This window comes from Callospermophilus lateralis, chromosome 2, assembly GCF_048772815.1.
Source record: "Callospermophilus lateralis isolate mCalLat2 chromosome 2, mCalLat2.hap1, whole genome shotgun sequence".
NCBI lineage: Eukaryota > Metazoa > Chordata > Mammalia > Rodentia > Sciuridae > Callospermophilus > Callospermophilus lateralis.
The window spans coordinates 19,368,645-19,385,794 of NC_135306.1; the positions used below are offsets into that span (position 1 = coordinate 19,368,645).

At 59.4% G+C, this 17,150-nt stretch overlaps 2 protein-coding genes across 6 annotated transcripts in view; both read left to right on the top strand.

Moving 5' to 3' along the window:
• The window catches only part of Whrn (whirlin), an 85,999-nt gene extending 85,278 nt beyond the window's left edge, over positions 1–721 (top strand). The window contains exon 12 of the mRNA XM_077108636.1: positions 19–721. Coding sequence (XP_076964751.1) covers positions 19–201 — 183 coding nt within the window. The 3' untranslated portion in view covers positions 202–721. The remainder of the gene's footprint in view (positions 1–18) is intronic.
• A 2,890-nt stretch (positions 722–3,611) lies between these two features.
• Positions 3,612–17,150, top strand: part of Akna (AT-hook transcription factor) — a 43,275-nt gene continuing 29,736 nt past the window's right edge. For 4 of the 5 annotated variants that reach the window (XM_076845627.2, XM_076845629.2, XM_076845630.2 and 1 more), the window contains exons 1-2: positions 10,485–10,608; positions 15,864–16,228. In XM_076845627.2, the coding sequence (XP_076701742.2) occupies positions 15,976–16,228 (253 nt within the window). In that variant the 5' untranslated portion in view covers positions 10,485–10,608; positions 15,864–15,975. Of the gene's footprint in view, positions 3,649–7,359; positions 7,507–10,484; positions 10,609–15,863; positions 16,229–17,150 lie in introns of those variants that run through there. The other variant, XM_076845628.2, reaches the window with a different exon arrangement.

Sequence of the window (17,150 nt, forward strand, 5' to 3'; positions counted from 1 at the left end):
CTGTGTCTCACCCTGCAGCGAGGCGGGTCGGCCCACAACTGTGGGCAGCTCAAGGTGGGCCACGTGATCCTGGAAGTAAACGGGCTGACGCTCCGGGGCAAGGAGCATCGGGAGGCTGCCCGCATCATCGCCGAGGCCTTCAAGACCAAGGACCGTGACTACATCGACTTCCTGGTCACCGAATTCAATGTGATGCTCTAGGGGCCGAGGCCTAAGGGCCTCCCACTACTGCCCAGCCCCGGGTCCCTCCCCTGTCCTGCCACTCTCCGGCTCCTCGAGGGGGAGGGGCTGCGTGGCCTGGGTGGCAGGAAGGCGTCCCCACTCCCTCCCGGCCCACTGCACCAGAACTGGGGGAAAAGAGAACGGGGCAAGGCCGACAGATGGCAGGTCAGAGTTGGGGTGCCGGGGACACGGTGGGCGCTCAATACGAGAGGTTCTGGGAAGGAAGACAGAGGAGGAAGGGCAGAGTGCCTGCTTCCATTGGCTGGAGGGTGACACTCCTGTCCCCAGCCAGCTAGCACCCAGCCCACGCCCTCTGGAGCAAGGACACAGGAGAACTCGGACACGGCTTCCTGTGGGAGCGTCTTGCACCTTCAGTGCCACAAACAAGCATCAAGCCCGCCCCCACTCACACCCTTCCTCCTGGCTCCTCTCCCCACAGTATTTATTATTTATTTCCTCCCCGCACTCCAGGGGACCCCACGGCCCCAGCTTCCCACCCCCCCAGCCTGTCCTGGAGGCCTTGCAGATGACCAGCAGGGTCAGTGTATTTATATACAGAGCTTACGACTTTAATTTTTCAATAAAGAAATCTGAACAAGGTTAGGGCCAGAGTGCTGTGTGGTCCGCCTGGGTGGCTGAGTTCTGAGTGCTTGATGTGGGTACGCGGGACAGGTGGAGAGCACAGTGCCACCTTGAAACCCCGCGCCCCATGGCTTAGTCTTAGATTCCCGGAGGGGTGGGCAGGGGCGCCCGAGCCTCACCTGCATCTTGAAGCACCTTACTTGAAGGTTTGAGGATAAAACTTAAGTGTGTAGAGAGAATATTTTTAGAGTAAAACAGGCATAGCATGATGCAGAACCCAGCAAGCACGGATTTCTGGCTGCAGGTCAGCTCCCCCGGAAGCTGACTCAGCCCAGGATTTACATGCAAGTGATTCATTAGGGAGCTGCTCCCAGGGGAAGCAGGACAGGGACAGCAGGAAGCCAGGGACTGGACGTTTCAGTCCCCAGAGGGCAGCTTCCGCCTTACCCACCGGGACCCTGGAGTGTAAGGGAGACCTGCAGTGGTAGCCACTCAAGGCAGGGCTGGGCTTCTGTGCCTGCCGGTCCTTGGGCGAGACAGTGAACACCCAGTCACCTCGCTGTCTCCTGCCTGCCTGGGCCCAGAAGTTCAGCAATCAAGGGCAGTGGGTGTTAGAGGCTCAGGTTGGGAAGGATGAAGGAAACGGCGTAGGGGCTCAGGGCCAGCCCCAGTGCCCATTTCCTCCTGTCCAGGAACTGTCTGGTGAAGAAAAGGTATAAGAAGTCCTACTTTGCCCAGCCTTTTGTCCAGAGCTCGGGGTGGTTGGGGGGGGGGTAGTTATGGGGCACTGGTTCCAGGGTCTTGTTCGAAATCCTACTCTTAGCTATCCCCGTTCCTCCTTTGTCCAGCTGGGCAAACCACCTGAGGCTCCAGCCCTTTCAAGGGGCCTTGTTTGCCCTTTTTCTCCCACAGGGTCTGTTACACTGTCCCACTGCAGGGGCGCCAACCCCACGGTCACAGGCGGGTGATTTCACCTGAGCCCCGAGGGTCCTATAACATATATGGTGGGCTGAATAATAGCCCCCCCCCCCAAAGAACTAGATCCCTACTCCTGGAACCTGGGAGCAGCACCTCAGCCAGCAGTTGCAGATGTGGTGAAGTTCAAGACCTAAGTTGGGGAAAAGGTCCTGGAGCATCCAGGTCGGCCATTGTCATCAGCGTCCTTATAAGAGGGAGTCAGAGGGACATTTGATGCAGAAGAGGAGAGGGGCTGGGCTGAGGGGAGCAGGTGGAGCAGAACCCTTTGAAGATGAAGGACAGACTCAGGCGCTAAGGGGTGCTGGCGGCCATGGGCAGCCAGAAGCCAGATGCTTCTCCCTGCAGAGAACCCACCCAGTGGTCCTGACTGTGGACTTCTGACCTGTCTGTCTTTGTAAGAGAACAAATGCATACTGTTCAGAGTCACCAAAAGTGGTAGTTGTCACAGCAGCTGAAGGACACCGATACCGTGGGGACAGTGCCACTTCCCTGCAGGGGAGGTGGGATGCCGTGTGGGGCTCAATCTCTGGACCAGCATTGGCCCTGGGGAGAGGATTCCAGGAGCCGCTGGCCTTGTGAATGCCATACTTCTGGGGCCCCAAGCCCTGGTGTGTCTACGCTGAATGGAGAGCTCCAAGATCACTGGTTAGCGATGTGACCTGCTCTGTGAACTCCAGCACGGTGGTGATGTCCCCTGCCTTGAATCCACCATCTCCTCACTTGGTCCATCTGTCAGGGGACAGATGGTCAGACCCCTCCAGAATTCCTGGGCCTGACTCTAGTGCTGCTATCCATTGGGTGTGTGGGTTTCTCCCTGTTGTGGGTCTCTAAACCCAAAAGCTGTATTTCAAGTGATTTGGAAAGGTCAAATTGCTCAAGGCACACAGATAGGAAGGGCAGGTTTGGACTTGGTGGCCTGAGGCCCAGGCCTGCTCTTTCCACAACACAAAGCCCCAGAACAAACACCTGCCCTGGTGTCCCACCCCCCTTGGTACTAGGGAGTGAACTCAGGGGCACTTGACCACTAAATCACATCCCCAGACCTATTTAGTATTTCATTTAGAGACAGGGTTTCACTGAGTTGCTTAGCGTCTCCCTATTGCTGAGGCTGGCTTTGAATTCCCAATCCTGCCTCAGCTGGGATTACAGGCCTGCGCCATCGCGCCTGGCTGCCCTGGTGTCTTTTAAGGGACCAATATGCCAGGGAGGCAGGAGGTGTCAGAGGTCCGCCCAGGCCATGGACACCTGTGGCCCTGACATCTTTACTCATGATGCCAAAGGTGGGGAGGGGATGGTGGAGAGTCTCGAAGGTTATGAGTCACATTTGTGGCAGTTCAGTGGCTGTAAGTGGCACAAGAGCCTAATTCAGTTTGACACCCTACAATACGGCCATTATTCAAGGTGCGCTTTGGGGGGACAGTATTGTCCTGAAGTCACTGCGCGATTTCGGGCAGTTATTGTCCCTCTCCGGCCCAATAAAGTTTATTGCTAGGTTATTAAGCAGCCCATTTCAGCCATAAGCTTGTGATTTCTTCCTCCGGGTGTCTCCGTGCGATAATCTCCTCGGGGACTCCCCCGGGCACTCCAGTCGGAAGCAGCAGCCTACCAGAAGTGAGCTTTTCAGTCCCGAGCCGCGAGCCGGCTCCCCGGAGTCCCAGTCCCTGGGGGCGGGCCGCAGCAGCCGCCTCCCTGGGATTGGTGGAGCTTCACGAGGCCCCGCCCCAGGCCCCGCCTCCCGCTGCCGTGGGGCGGCCGCAGGGAGCTAAGAGGCGGCCGCCCCGCCCCGCCGCGCCCCGCCCCGCGCGCGGATTGGAGGCCTTTGTTTGCCGCTCAACTCCAGGAAACCTCCGGCGCGGGTCCCAGCAGGTGAGGCGCTGGGAGGAGCTGGGGGCTTCCTGCCGGGCGCGGCCCCTCGCGGGCCTCAGTTTCTCGGCCTGGACAAGGGGAGGGAGGCCGGACCGCGGCGTGGGCTCCCTCCCCAGGGCCCGCCCTGCTCTGGGTCTTCCCCACGTGGAAACCCCGCGCGCCGCGGGAGGAGACGGACTGCGGCCCCGGGAATGCGCGCGGTCCCGGGACCCGTCTCCGCTCTCGAGCCTCAGTCTCCACCTCCGCAGAGTGGGGGCGTCGGCCGTTTGCCTCCGGCTGGGCCGATCGCAGGGAGCGAAGGGGTCCCCGGGGAGCCGGGGGTGGTCCTTGGCGGGCCGCGGGCTGCGGGGGCCGGAGGCGTGGCCCGGGTCGCTGTGGTTACCGGGGAGGTGGGGCTTTGCAGTTCTGGGATTTGTGCGAGGTTGGTTCACCCGGCAACGGCCCGCGCAGCCCGGCGGCTCCGAGCCGCGCTCCCTCCCCGGACGCCTAACGCAAGTTTCTTTTCCTCTTTTTTTGGCAGGGGGAGGGAGGGAGAGCAAGGCCTAGCGTGCAGCGGGCAGTTTGGACAGTGATAGGAGCCGGAACGAACTGCAGAACTAAGGCCAGTCACCTCTTGGTACCCACCAGGGGACTGAGGCCCAGAGAGGAGGCCAGCTTGCCCAAGGGCGCACTGCGGGGAAGCGTCCTGGGACTGCCGCCTGCCGCTGGCAAAACCAGAGCCTGCTTGCTGTGTTGATCTTGGACGTGACTTTTCCAAAGCTCCTTTCCCAGGCTTTAGTTGAAAGAAGTGACAGCGTGGAGCAGATCCTTACTCAGGTTTAAAAACCTTTTGCTTCTGAATGAGAACGTTGGAAAGGAGGGTGGCTGATAGCAAACCCAAGCTATTTTAGAGCTGAGAAAAGAAGCTGCAATGAAAAGAGACTTTGTTCTTCTGTTCTTGTAGATCAGAAGGAGGAATGGACTGAAAATGAAGCATAAAGGGCTAAGATTAGATACAGCCAGGGACTTCCCAAAATAATTTTCCAGGTGCCTCCTGTGGAATTGGTGGGTTTCACTTTTTGACTTTTTTGTTAGGCAAACAGAATTGGTGCCCGTGGATTGGGGGCGGGGGCCGCGGGCCCCTAAGTCTGGTTTACCTACTGACAGTGGGATGGAACCTATGGTGTTCTGGGGACTGCGTTCGGGTTTATCCCCACAGGCAGTCTCTGCTCTTTCGTGGGAGGAAGAAGGTGCCCACGCCTCCCAAAGGCCAGCTGGTTTGCATTTGAAACATGTGATTGAGGCTGTTTCGAGGGGATTTCATCAGCCCCCACCGTCCCGCAGACTCCGCCTCCCGAGGCGCAGGGGCTGGGATTTCCAGCGACTGGGGCGGGACCAGGCTGAGCTGTCAGCTGGGAGGAGGTTTTGGGAACCCGTTTGCCGCGGACATTTCAGTGCACCCCAGGAGGGAGCAGGAGGAAGAGGGAGTTTAAAGCCTCCACGGGGGCCCCTGAGTGCCAGGTCCTCCAGCTCCCAGAGCCTCGCTGTCCCCTCTGTGAGATGGGCAGGGCAGGGCTTACCTGAGCACCTCCTAAGGCTGGAGTGGGTGGCATCTGGCATCCTGGACAGCTTCTGCTCCCACGTTCCAAAGTCAGCCCAGAGAAAGGAAGGGACGGTGACAACAATGTTTCTGACCACAATGAGTGCTGGCTTCTAGCCTCTGCCTGGGTTCTACTGCAAGGAGGTCTAGGAAGGTGGGAGCTCTCCTCTGCTTTGTCCCCACTGTCATTCCCCAGTGCCCAGCACAGAGCCCTACTAGATTCTGTCATTTCATTTCATGATATTGCCTTGAAGTAGATGTAATTGCTGTCCCCATTTTACAGGCAAGAAGCCTGAGGTTCAGAGAGGTTAAGTCTGAAGTCACGCAGCTCTTCTCTAGGGTTAGCCTGTCTTTACTTTGGGATGCGCAGGGGTGTGGAAGCTGATGGTACCCCTCTACTGAGGGCTGTGTTCAGTAATTTCATGTTGGTGGCTTAAAATTGGCCACGGTGAGGTATGTATACTAGGGAAATCAGTAAATAACTCAAGGGGTCTTTTTCTTGTCCTTTTTTGTTTTTCAATAGCTGTATGCAGAGTTCCCTGAGGGGGACCTCAGCCCTGCTTCTACAGAGTGGCTGGGATTGGGGGTTCCTGTCCGTTCAGGGGCCTGACCCCCACAGCAGTGTACTTTGGTCAGGCAGCCTGAGAGCCATGGGGCTCAGTCCACAGTGCGAGTCACAGTGGTGGCCCCCTGGCCCAGGAAGAGGCCGCTGTGAGCCCAGACTCCAGGCCAGAATGACTGGCCTTGAGCCTCCAGGTGACCGGAGCCCTCAGTGGTCTTTCACGGGGGAAATGCCTGACCAGGATGGTGTCCAAGGAGAGTTACCCAGCACCCTGTGCGAGGCGTTGAAGGCTGAGCTCAGAGGGCTCTGGGAGAGGCTCACGGCAGCCCTGCTCCGCGCGAGTCCCCTGTGCCCCGAGTGGAGTCACATCCTCCTGTTGCTGTCCCTGCTCACCCCAGGGAAGCCTCGTCCTCGGGTGTCGATGAGGCCATCAGAGGTTTGGAGGCAAACCAGCTGAGGTCTGATCCACCCGCTCAGGACCCAGGCCATCCTGCCCCAGACACCCGGACCCTCCTCCCACCCGCCTGCTGCCCCTCTGGACCCTGCTGTCCCCTGCCAGGTGCAGCCAGACTCCATCGTGGTTGCCAAATGAGACCCCAGGGCTGCTCCCACACCAGTCTCAGGTCCGTGCCAGCATCTCCCTATTTTGGGAGAGAGACAGGGATCAAAGCCATAATGAGAGCCCAAGTGTCAGTCTCCTTGGAGTCCTGGGATCACAGCCAAGGACTAAGGAGTCGGGGGAGGAGTCGGAGTCCTAGGGGCTCCGCTCAGCCCCTTTAAATAAGGAATTACTCTGAAGGGTAATTATTTGTGGATACAGACCAGCTCTGCCCCTAGTGTGCGTGTGACTTCAGGCAAGTCATATAACCTCTCCGCGCCTTCTCCCCTCTATCACATGCATGATTACTTAGGAAGGTCCAATGGGACAACTCGTCATGCTCCAAAATGCTGAGTGGGTGAGACTGGAGCTGATTGCCCCTTTCCTTTCTGTGATTTCCACATGACCGTGTGCTTGCTGTGTAGTGGCCGTGTGTGCATGGAGTGTGCACGAGACCCTGGACGACGGAGGCGTGGGAGGCACGGGATGCCAGAGCCCTGAGGCCCCACAGCCCTCCCTTTCCCCAGCCCTCGTAGGTGGGGACACTGAGGAGGAACACACCCCAGGTCTCGAAAGTTCCAGGGGTGGGTGTTCCAAGCATAGTAGATGTTCATCTGATGCTTATGTTCAAGCAGCTGTTAGTTTTAGAACATATGCATAATGTAAAGGGGAGCTTCCCTACAACTCACCTAGCGATAATCTTTGTAAACATTTTCTTTCTCCCTTTTTCCTTGGCTCCCTCTCTTCTTCCATGTTTTACTGTATTTTCTTTACCTTTAGTGGTCTCAGACTTGATACGTATCACTTCGTATCCAGCTCATTTGCTGAACGCATCATGATTTTTCACCCCATTTTTATTCCTCTGTAGCATGCCTATGGTGGCTCAGAGTATCCCTTTGAGTGGAAATAGAATTCATTTCACGGATCCCCTTTTGTTGGACACTGAGGTTGTTTCTAACCTCATCTCTGCAGGCCTCAGTCATGAAGTGATGGAGACGGCGCTTTCTGGATCTGGACAGCCTGGCTGAAGCCCAGGCTCCTCACCCGTGAAATATCTGCCACCTTGGATTGGCCCAGGACTGAGAAGTGAAAACGAGTCCACGCAGGAGTATTAACAAGGTATTGGACGCACAGTAGGGGCTCAGTGAAGCCTTGCTGTTAGCAGTGCCTCCTGGTATATGCACTTTTTTGGTTTGATTTCTTGAAAAGCATTAATTGTGGTGCACACGGGGGCCCACTCTACTTGTGACCTGTGCCTCAGTTAGCCAGGGGAGGCCTGTTTCCTCCCTTCTTGAACTACTCAGGGTGGGGACATCATTTCTAGCTGGGTCACTGGCCCCCAGGACTAGTTTGGGGGCACCAGGAGATGGCAGCGTTTCCCTCCCCTTGGGAGGGTGGGCTGTGCCTTTTAGCATATGGGATTCAAAACCAAGCCACATGAGTGTTTCACCAAGACCAAAGGCATCGTTTGTGAGCAGTTGCTGTGGGCACTTGGCCAACAACCATAGGCCCATGACCTCATTTATCACCCTCAGAACCATGGAAAGTCAGTATCCATTTTACAGATAAAGGAATCTGGGGTTCAGTGTGGTTAAGTGACTTTCCTGAGGCCACACAGCTTCCAGAGGGAAACCTGCAGTTTCCATTTGCCCACAGGCCCTGTGCCCTTGCAGCTGCCCATCGGCGTGGCAGTGCTGCCCGTGGGGCAAATATATCGGAGAACCCTGGAGGTTTAGAGTTAGAAGATAATCTCTGATGGCCTCAGAGAGAATCTCTAAATCCTGGTTCTAAGAAGGGAAGACTCTTGTCCTGGCTCTCCCAGGTAGGGTTGGCTCTCCACTTCCAGGACACTGCTGACTCCCTCACCTGACTCCCTGTGGATCTCAGCTCAGCAGCTCGGCAGGAGGGTGGGTGAACTGGGGGTGGGGGCTTCCCAGGGCAGGGGGAGGCTGCAGGCCTGGGAGAGGCCGGAGACAGAGCAGCACAGCAGGTCGGGGTTGCCACCCCAGCTCCCCCAGGAGGCAGTGAAGCCCCGTGGCTGCCCCGCACCCCTGGGCCTGAGGACAAGGTGTGCGGTTGACTGTCCAGGGATCGGTGGATCAGTAGCTGTGGCTTCCCGTGTCCTGGGTGTGCCCTAGGCTGTGTGAGCAAGGGCAGGGACGAGGGACAGCAAGGCTCCGGGCTCTAAGAGCCAGCACCCCAGGGCTAAGGCTGCCCCTGAGAGGGAGCTTGGCTGATCCAGGGGCCTCGAGGGTGGGCGCCTGCGGAAGGAGCCACCTGGCCTGGCTGGCAGGGCTGCCGCATTAATGAGCAGGGAGGGTGGTGGGTGATTGGCAGCAGTCGGGGAGCCCGCCTCCCTCACAATGGCCCACAGGGGCCTCCTCGGGGTTTGGCTCAGCTCCATGGTGGGCCGGGGCTGGGCCTGGAGCCTGCCAGCCAGATGTGGGTGAGAGGCAGAGGAGCCATGGCGCGGGCTGGGAGAGGGGCCTGTGCAGCCCAGCTCTGTCACACACACCACTGACTGCCCCCCGCCCCCCTCAGCAGTTGCTCACTGCTGGGGACGGTGTGCCAGGCTGGAGGAGAGGCCGTCCTGCCCAGCCCTTGGAGGGCACCGGAGCCTTGGGCCTCAGTTGCACTGGCCGCAATGGTAGTGAGCTCACTGAACTGCTCCGGGTCCCCTGCCCTGCGCTCGGCGGGTGTCGTCTCAGCACTAGGGTGGCTACTCCTAGCCCTGCTTTACAGGCCAGAGACTTAGGCTTAAAGAATGTCAGAGGTCACAGCCAGCAGGCAGTGGGGCTGGGACTTGGGCGCAGATTGGGATTGCCTTCTCTCCAATGGGGACACCACTGTCCGTCACCTGGAGGCTTTGGGACATCTGTGAGGGCTGTTCTGCTTGTTTCTCGAGCCTCTTTGGACAGAGGGTGGGGCAGCACTGGGAGCTGGCACCGTGGACCAGCCCTGCCCCTCTCCACTGACCCCGTGCCCTTCTCCACCGTGGCTCCCGACCCCCTGGCTGGGCCCGCTGTCCTCGGGCCAGCCCCACGCCCGGCTCTCCATGGCCCTCCTGCGGCTTCCTCCACCCCTGTGGCTCTCACAGCCCTCCTGCCAGTCCCAGGCCTCCTCCCCAACCTGCTGCTCTTGGTCCCTCGGGTTTTCCACAGGACACAGTCCCAGCCACCTGGACCTTGGAAGTTACAGGTGACCGGAGGCAGACTCTGCTGCTGAGGGGTGAGCCCCGGCGTCAGAACTGCCGGGACCGCTTGGGAGACTGGTCACCCTGCGCCTCCCCACTCTGTCCCCTGCACACCTCTCTAGCTTCTTGGCTGTGTGTCCGTCCCCAGGGCAGGGAGGCAGCGCTCCACCTGCACCGTATGTGACATACACCCCGCACCTGGCACGCTCACGGGGCACCCACTGGAGGAGCCATGGGCAGCCTGGGGAAGGATGGCAGGGCCACTGGGTAAATCTGTGCCTGGACCCCAGGGGCACTTACAACAGGGAAATCCACCAGCTCAGCCAGGTCCCTACCTCCATGGTGGCTGTGGCCACTTTAGGGTGAGGCTGTGGCGGAGGTGAGGAGTCTCACGCCCCCCCTGGGGAGTGTCCAGGCCCAGCCTGGACCCGTTGTCATTTGGCAAACAGTATTGGAGCTGGAAGGTCCCCAGGGAGCATCCAGTCTAAGCCCCCACTGTACAGTCGGCCAAGGTCACGGGAGGAAAGGGGTCACGGGAGGAAAGGAGCCATGGAAGAAGCCAGCAGAGGATAGAGGCTTCAGGCCTCCTCCCTGGCACAGCTGTGTGACCTTGGCCAAGCCTCTAAACTTCTCTGGGCCCCAGTCTCCCAGTCTGTACCTGGAGGCTAGTGGGTAAGATGGTCCCAAGCCTGTGACATCAGAAGATCCGGTGAGCACCTCTCCAGGGCAGCGCAGACCCGCGGTTGAACTGCAAGGGGTTAAGCGCCTGGGCTCTTGCTCTGCACCACGAACCCCTCCTTCTGACAAACACTTGTAGGAAATCAGGCGGGCGCTTCCTGCCGAGGGAGGCAGGCGGTGGCCTCAGCTGCGCGGGGCGGGGAGAGGTGGGGAGAGATGCTGTCTGTGAGCAGCTTGGGCTGCCTGGCAGAGGCTGGTGAGGGCGCGACGGAGCAGGGGGCTCCCTGCAACAAAGGCCTCCCAGGCAGGTCCTCCGAGCCCCAGCTGCAGGACGGTGGATCCCCAGCGAGGTAAGGAGGGAGGGCTGGCGGGAAGGACGGCTTCCCTGGACTGGCCAGTCCGGAGCAGACTCTAGGACAGCCGCCCGGACCAGCCCAGCCAGGAAGTTGCGCTGCAGCAGCTGTTACCACTTCTCCCGGGCTTAGGGGGGCCGGGCCAGGCGAGGGTGGACTTGAGGGCTTTCCTCCGGCTGGGGGTGCGAGAGTCCAGGCCCAGCCTGGATCCCGTGTCCAGTGAACCTGGATGGTGCTCTCCCTCCGTGCCTGGGCGTCCCCTCCTGCACATGCCAAGTTGGTGCTCTGGGTCACCAAGGGGCCTCAGACACGCGGGGTGGGGAGCAGCCGGAGGCAGTGGGGGTCCCCCCAGGAGTGGCCCTTTCTGCCACATAAGGGCAGGCAGAGAGCCCAGGGGTGGTGAGGGCAGAGTCCCCGACACCAGGGCCCCTTCCTCTTTCTCCGCAGCCCTGCTGCTCCAGAACTCTGGGGGCAGGGGGTGTGTTCAGAGGCCGTGGCCGATACTTCTTTAAGGACCAGCTTCTGCACAGCCCGAGGCCAGCCCTTGAGAGCAGTGGTCTGTGCCTGCCTGCTGACCGGGCTGCTGAGCTCCGTGGCCAGGTCTCTTGCAGAACCCAGCTGCTTGCTATGGGGCTGGGTCAGGGAGTCTTCCTTCCCCTTCCTCCTGCTCCCCCACAAGTCTGGTGGCCGCTGTTCCCCAGTCCTCGCACCAGAGAACCCTGGCACAGGCTGTGAGTCTCGCCGTGGCCTGCTGCTTGTCTGCGCCTCTGTTTCCTTATGTGGGAGGAGTTAGGGTGGGGCGAGAGCAGGGGCTGTCCCTGGCTGGATGGGAAGGGGCTTCAGAGGGTACGAGGCGTGGATGGGCGTATGCACAGGAGCACCCTGGAATCGCATGGCACGAGCCACCGAGCCAGGGAGGGGGGACTCCATTTTGGAATGGCTAAGAGCCCCTCTGTGTGGGTGGTGGGGAAGAGGAATCTGACCTGTGATCTTTCAACTGGAAGATCACAGGGGTCCGTGGAAGGTTAAGGAGGTGGCAAGGAGAAGGGGATCAGATTTGCAGAACGGGGGTGGTCTCTCCAGGGCACCTGGGGACCCTGAGTCTGAAGGCCCAGTCCTTGGGGGCCTTAGTCCTCACCAGGCTGGTCCTCCTGGGGTCGGCTTCCAGCTCGGGTTTGGCAGGAAGAGCAGCCACCCCACCGTGCCCCCCTGGAGGCTGTCTGCTGCGCCCTGCCTTCGTCTGTCTCCTGAGGACCCTGCCTCTAGTTCTCAAGTTCAGCTCATGCTTTGGACCCTGTGCCTTTGCCTGAGCTGTTCCCTCTGCCCAGAATGCCTTTCCTCGCCCTCCCCTAAATCTGCTTTGTCCCTGAAGCCCACCCCAAAGCTTCCTCCTTCGGTGACCCTTCTGTATTGTCCCCTTCCTGTCCTGTATGAAATTTTGGAAAGCTTCTACTCTTTTCTGTATTCCTTGTGTGTCTTTTTGGCGGAGGCGGGGGGCGGGGGGCAGTACTGGGGATGGAACTCAGGGGCACTTCACCACTGAGCCCCATTTTATTTAGAGACAGGGTCTCGCCAAGTTGCTTAGGGCCTCCCTTTTGCTGAGGCTGGCTTTGAACTTCAGTCCTCCTGCCTCAGCCTCCTGGACCACTGAGATGACAGGCGTGGGCCACCGTGCCCAGCTCCTTGTGTCTTTAGTAGTGCCTGGCCTCCAGTAGGTGGGAAGTCCCAGGATTTTTTTTTCTTAATTGATTGGTACCCACCGGGTGCTCAGTATGTATCTTTGGTCCTTAGGAATGGGACCCGAGGGAGGGGGTCACAGTTCTGAGGCCCTCAGGAGCTGAGGCTGTCCTTAGCCCTACCCCTGCCTCCCTGCCTGCCCAGCAAGACTATGCCCTCTGGGCAGCAGCCAGGGCATGGTGCTTTCTGTGTGACAGTGAGGACAGTTTCAGCCCAGACACATGCCAAGAGTGGCAGCCGCACGGGCACCTGATGCCCACTGAGCAGCACATGATGGGCACTGCTGTGTGCTTGTCGACTGACTAGCTGCCTGGTGGGTGCCGGGCTCAGTGGCACTGAGGGCTGTGGCTGGCGTGGTGGACACAGGTCTTGCCCAGGGAAGACTCACAGACATAGGGGCCTGAAGGGCAGGTGCAAACCTGCAGCCAGCCACCGCAGTGGCCTCTGACGTGCTGCGTCCCCTGGTCACAGTGAGATTTCTGCAGTGACTGAGTCATCCCAGAACGGGATGTTCCTCTTGGTGCACACGGAGGCCTCTAGGCAGGGTTAGAAAAAGGCCCTTTAAAAAGTCAAAAAACCACACGCCTCCCCGGGCCCCTTCCTGGGCTGATCTTTCAACTGAAAGATCACAGGGGTCTGTGGAAGGTTGAGGAGGTGACATGGAGACAGGGAGCAGATTTGCAGAAAGAGGGGTGGTCTCTCCAGAGCACCTGGGGACCCTGAGCCCGAAGGTCCAGTTCTGGGGCGCCTTAGTCCTGACAGGGCTGGTCCTCCTGGGGTCAGCTTCCACTCAGCCAGCGACAGCAGCTGCCTCTGATGTGCTGCATTTCCTGGTGACAGTGAGATTCACAGGGGGCTCAGAGGGAGAAGCAGCAGGTAGTGGGCAGCACCTGCTGCCCCTGTTCCTGTGTATGGCAGAAACCAGGAAAGGCCAGCCAGTTTCTGAGGGTGGGCCCTGCCCAGACCTGGCTAGGTGCAGTTCCTGACCATCCCCAGGCAGAGCTGGGGTCTCTGCGGTTGGACCCAGGCATCCGCATGCTCAGAGGATCCTCACACCCACTTAAGGTCAAGGTCACTGCCAAGGAATCCCAGAGGCCCACAGTTCCTGCCGAAGGCATGGGAACAGGAGGACTAGCACGTCTGTTCAAACATTTATTTTCTATTGAACCTTTTTGAAAATCCGCTTTTGGAGATATTTCATCTAATACATGTAGTATATTGGCACAAGGTTATAGATGTGAAGTCATAAGAAAAATATATTCTTCTGATGGGTTGTATGATCAAAAATAAAAATCAGTAGCCCACTGGGCCAGGACTGATGGTCACAAGTTGTGCCCGTGCACTGAGCAGCTGGGTGATCTTGGACACTCACTATTCTCTGCTGAGCTTCAGGTGTTTTTAGACATTGACGGACCTTTATTTTGCTCACTTATTTATACATGGTGCCGAGCATGGAACCCAGTGCCTCACACATGCCAGGCAAGCGCTCCACCCCTGAGCCCCAGCCCCAGCTCCACCTGCTGAGCTTCCGTTTTTATCATTTGAAAGTTCACCTGTGACAGGAAGCAGGGGAGGCAGAGAAGATGTCACGTGTCCAGCCTGGCAGGCGGAGTGGAGACATCTTACGTGGTGGGGATGATGGGGCTGAGGGACGACCCGAGGGGTGACAGGGAAGAAATTCTGGGGCTGCGCACTGGGGGCAGAGAGGAGGAAGGAGAAGCCGTGGGGCCCTGTCCCCGAGCTGGGGCAGCAGCCGAGCCGGGGGTCATTCCTGTGCTTACCCCATCCTTGAGAAGTTGGCCTTTCCTGGGCCACACTGTTCCCTCGGGAGCTCTGTGTCCAGAAATAGCCTCCTGTTCACTTTCTCAACTGAATGAAGCGAGGCTCCTGCTGTCCTCGCACCCGCCTGGCCACAGCACGGAGGGGAGAGCCCAGGCCGTGGGCTGCAGACCCACTTCCCCCTGGCCTGCAGGACCCCTGTGTGGCTTCGGGGCAGGCCCCTCCCCACTCTGGGCTGGTCCTCCCACCTGTAGAACAGGCCTTTCCTGAGCCGGCCTGGGGCTGCCCTGCGGTGGAGGGTGTTGGCCCCGGGGGCTCGCAGGGCTGTGCTCCTGCTTGTTGGCCCTGCGCTCCAGGCCTGGCTCCCAGGGAGCGCTGGAAGGGGCTGGAAGTAGGAGAACGGGAAGCGGCAGAGGGAGAAAGGGGAGGAGAGGAGGCGCCTCCTCGGGCCTCCATCCCCTTGACCAGGGTCCATCCTGACAGCCAGCTCTGGCCAGGCCTCCTGCTCCGCTTCACTCCCCCAGAGCAGCCAGAGGAACTGCCCAGGCCCAATGGGACACTCTGTGCTGGACACAGGACCTGAGAGGCTCGCCTGGGGCTGGCCACCCCTTCCCTCGCCACTTTCCCTGCTGCCAATGTCACCAGGCCCCAGTCACCCCAGCACGTGGGAAACCTCCCCTTGTCCAGGGCAGCACCCGCCAGGCTCATCCCTCCGGCCCTGGCCTGTGTCCCCCTGGTCCCCTTGTCTGGAATGCCCTGTTAGTTTTTTCCTCTGTATTGAAGTGAGATGAACAGAACATCCTCCAGCCACTTCTAAGTGAGCAGCTCAGTGGCATTTAGTGCGTCCACTGCACTCGGTCGCCCTCCTCTGTAGTTCCAGAACACTTTCGTCATCCCAAATGGAAACCCTGCCCGTCAAGCAGTTCTGGACCATTCTCTCCCCTGCCCCTGCCCACCCCGCCCTCCTCCTGTGTGTAGACTTGCCGTCTGGACACCCCCCTGTAGGAGGCTTGGTGCACCACGTGGCTTCAGTGTCTGGCTTCCCTCACTTCGCATGGCGCAAGGGACAAGAGTCAAGACTGCAGCCCCTCATTGCTGTTTGTGGCTGATTAATACTTCATTGGGTGCAGAAGCCACACGTGGTTTACCCATCTGTCCATCCATGGACACGGGCACTTCCACCCTTGGGCCGCTGTGCCCAGCGCTGTGGACAGGTGTGGGCCTGGGTTTGTTTGGGCGCCTGTTTTCAATTAGTTCACCCCCTGGGATGATCTCTTCAGCATTCCCCACTTTGAGCCTAAATTCTCCTCCCCATTATAAATGGCAGTCACCACCTGTCACCTGGAGCTGTGCTGGCCTGGGCATCTCTGCTCCCCCAGGCTGCCAGTCCTCCAGGGAGCAGGGCCTGTGTGTGGACCCTGGTCCACAGGGACAGTCACTGGATGGCCAGTGATAACAGTGACACCAGACACCTGTGGTTGGTGTGCTGGCCGTTGGTGTCCTTACCTAGTGTCCCAGGGAGTTTTATAAAACCCTAGAGGGAGATTCTTATCCCAGTGTGACCAGTACAGCAAGTGGAGACAAAATGTCTCTCCCAAGGTCCTGCAGCTTCAAGAGGATGGAGCGGGAGTGGACAGGGCCCACTGGCCCCTGAGTCCTCCTGGTGACTTGCTCTTGTTCTGAACGAAGGAGGAGTCTCTAAGAATAACGTTGTCTCTTGATTGTGTCCTCAACAGGCCACAGGCAGGATGGCTGGTGCTGAGAAGAGCCTGCGGTGACTCTGGGGTCCCCAGCAGCAGCTCTGTCTCCTGAAGATGAAGCGGCGGAGGTGAAGCCCGAGCCAGGCTGATGGCCAGCTCGGGGACTGAGGTCCACTGGGCCGGGCCAGGCCTAGGGAAGGGGCCCCAGCAGCGGCGGCGCTGGGCCTGGGTTGAGGAAAAGGATGCAGAGAGGGTTAACACTCGCGGCTGGGGGGACGGGCGGCCCTTCCCCAGTGCCGCCAGCCCTGAGCTCCTGGAGGACTTCCGCCTGGCCCAGCAGCATCTGCCGCCCCTGGAGTGGGCCCCAGACCCGCAGGAGTCAGGAGGGTCTTCAGGAGAAGGTGAGTCTGACCCCGACTCCCACCCTCAGTGGTGTCTTGTCCCCAAAACATCCCGGCTTCCAGGGAGTCGGGGAGCCTTGAAAGTTTTCATTTTATAATGTAAAATCTATGACTCAAGAACTTAAATGACTTTAGCTGTGACACTGCACGTGGCATCAGACCCACAAACACAAAAAAGAGGTGAAATGAACAGTCGCTCGATATCCCACCCACGGAGAACCCCCATTTCCCTGGGCACGGATGTGCAGACGTGATGGGACGTAGACCAGCGTTCCGCGTGCTCCTCGTCACCTGCCCCTTGTTAAGTCCTCCGCCCTCCCCACACCACCACAGGCCACCCCTCACGCTGGCCTGGAGGTCCACGGTGTGTGTCCACGGCGGGACCTTCCACGCCTCAGGTGCCTGGTGCTTCTCGTGCTGATCATAAATGGCGGTGTCTCCGGCTCCTCCTGGAACACCTGGGTCTGCGACCCCTTTGGTGGCGGGAAGGCTTGGTGCAGGGGTTGTGTTCCCTTCGAGGCCTTGGACTCTCGCTAGCGTGGCCATCTCGGCGGCCCTCCTTTCCCATCGCATCAAGACCGCCGCAGACCATCCCCGGGCTTTTCCTGCCAGGACTCTTCCCTGATCTTGGTGTCCCCATCTGTGAAGGGGGTGCCGGTGCTGCTGCACACCGGGCTTGACACATGCTGCGATTGCACTTAGACTGTGACCGAAAGGCCCATTTCAGGGCCCTGGGCATCAGCAGAGCCCCTGCGGGTGGGGGAGGAGCCATTAGGCCGGGGTGTCCTGTGCCCGATGTCCCTCGCGTGCCTGCTCAGTGGGCATCTGGGCTCCTTCAGGGAATGGGGACTGAGATGCCCTGTGTAACAGGACAGAGGCGTCCCTTCCTGGGGCCACATGGTAACTGACCCCTGCTATGATG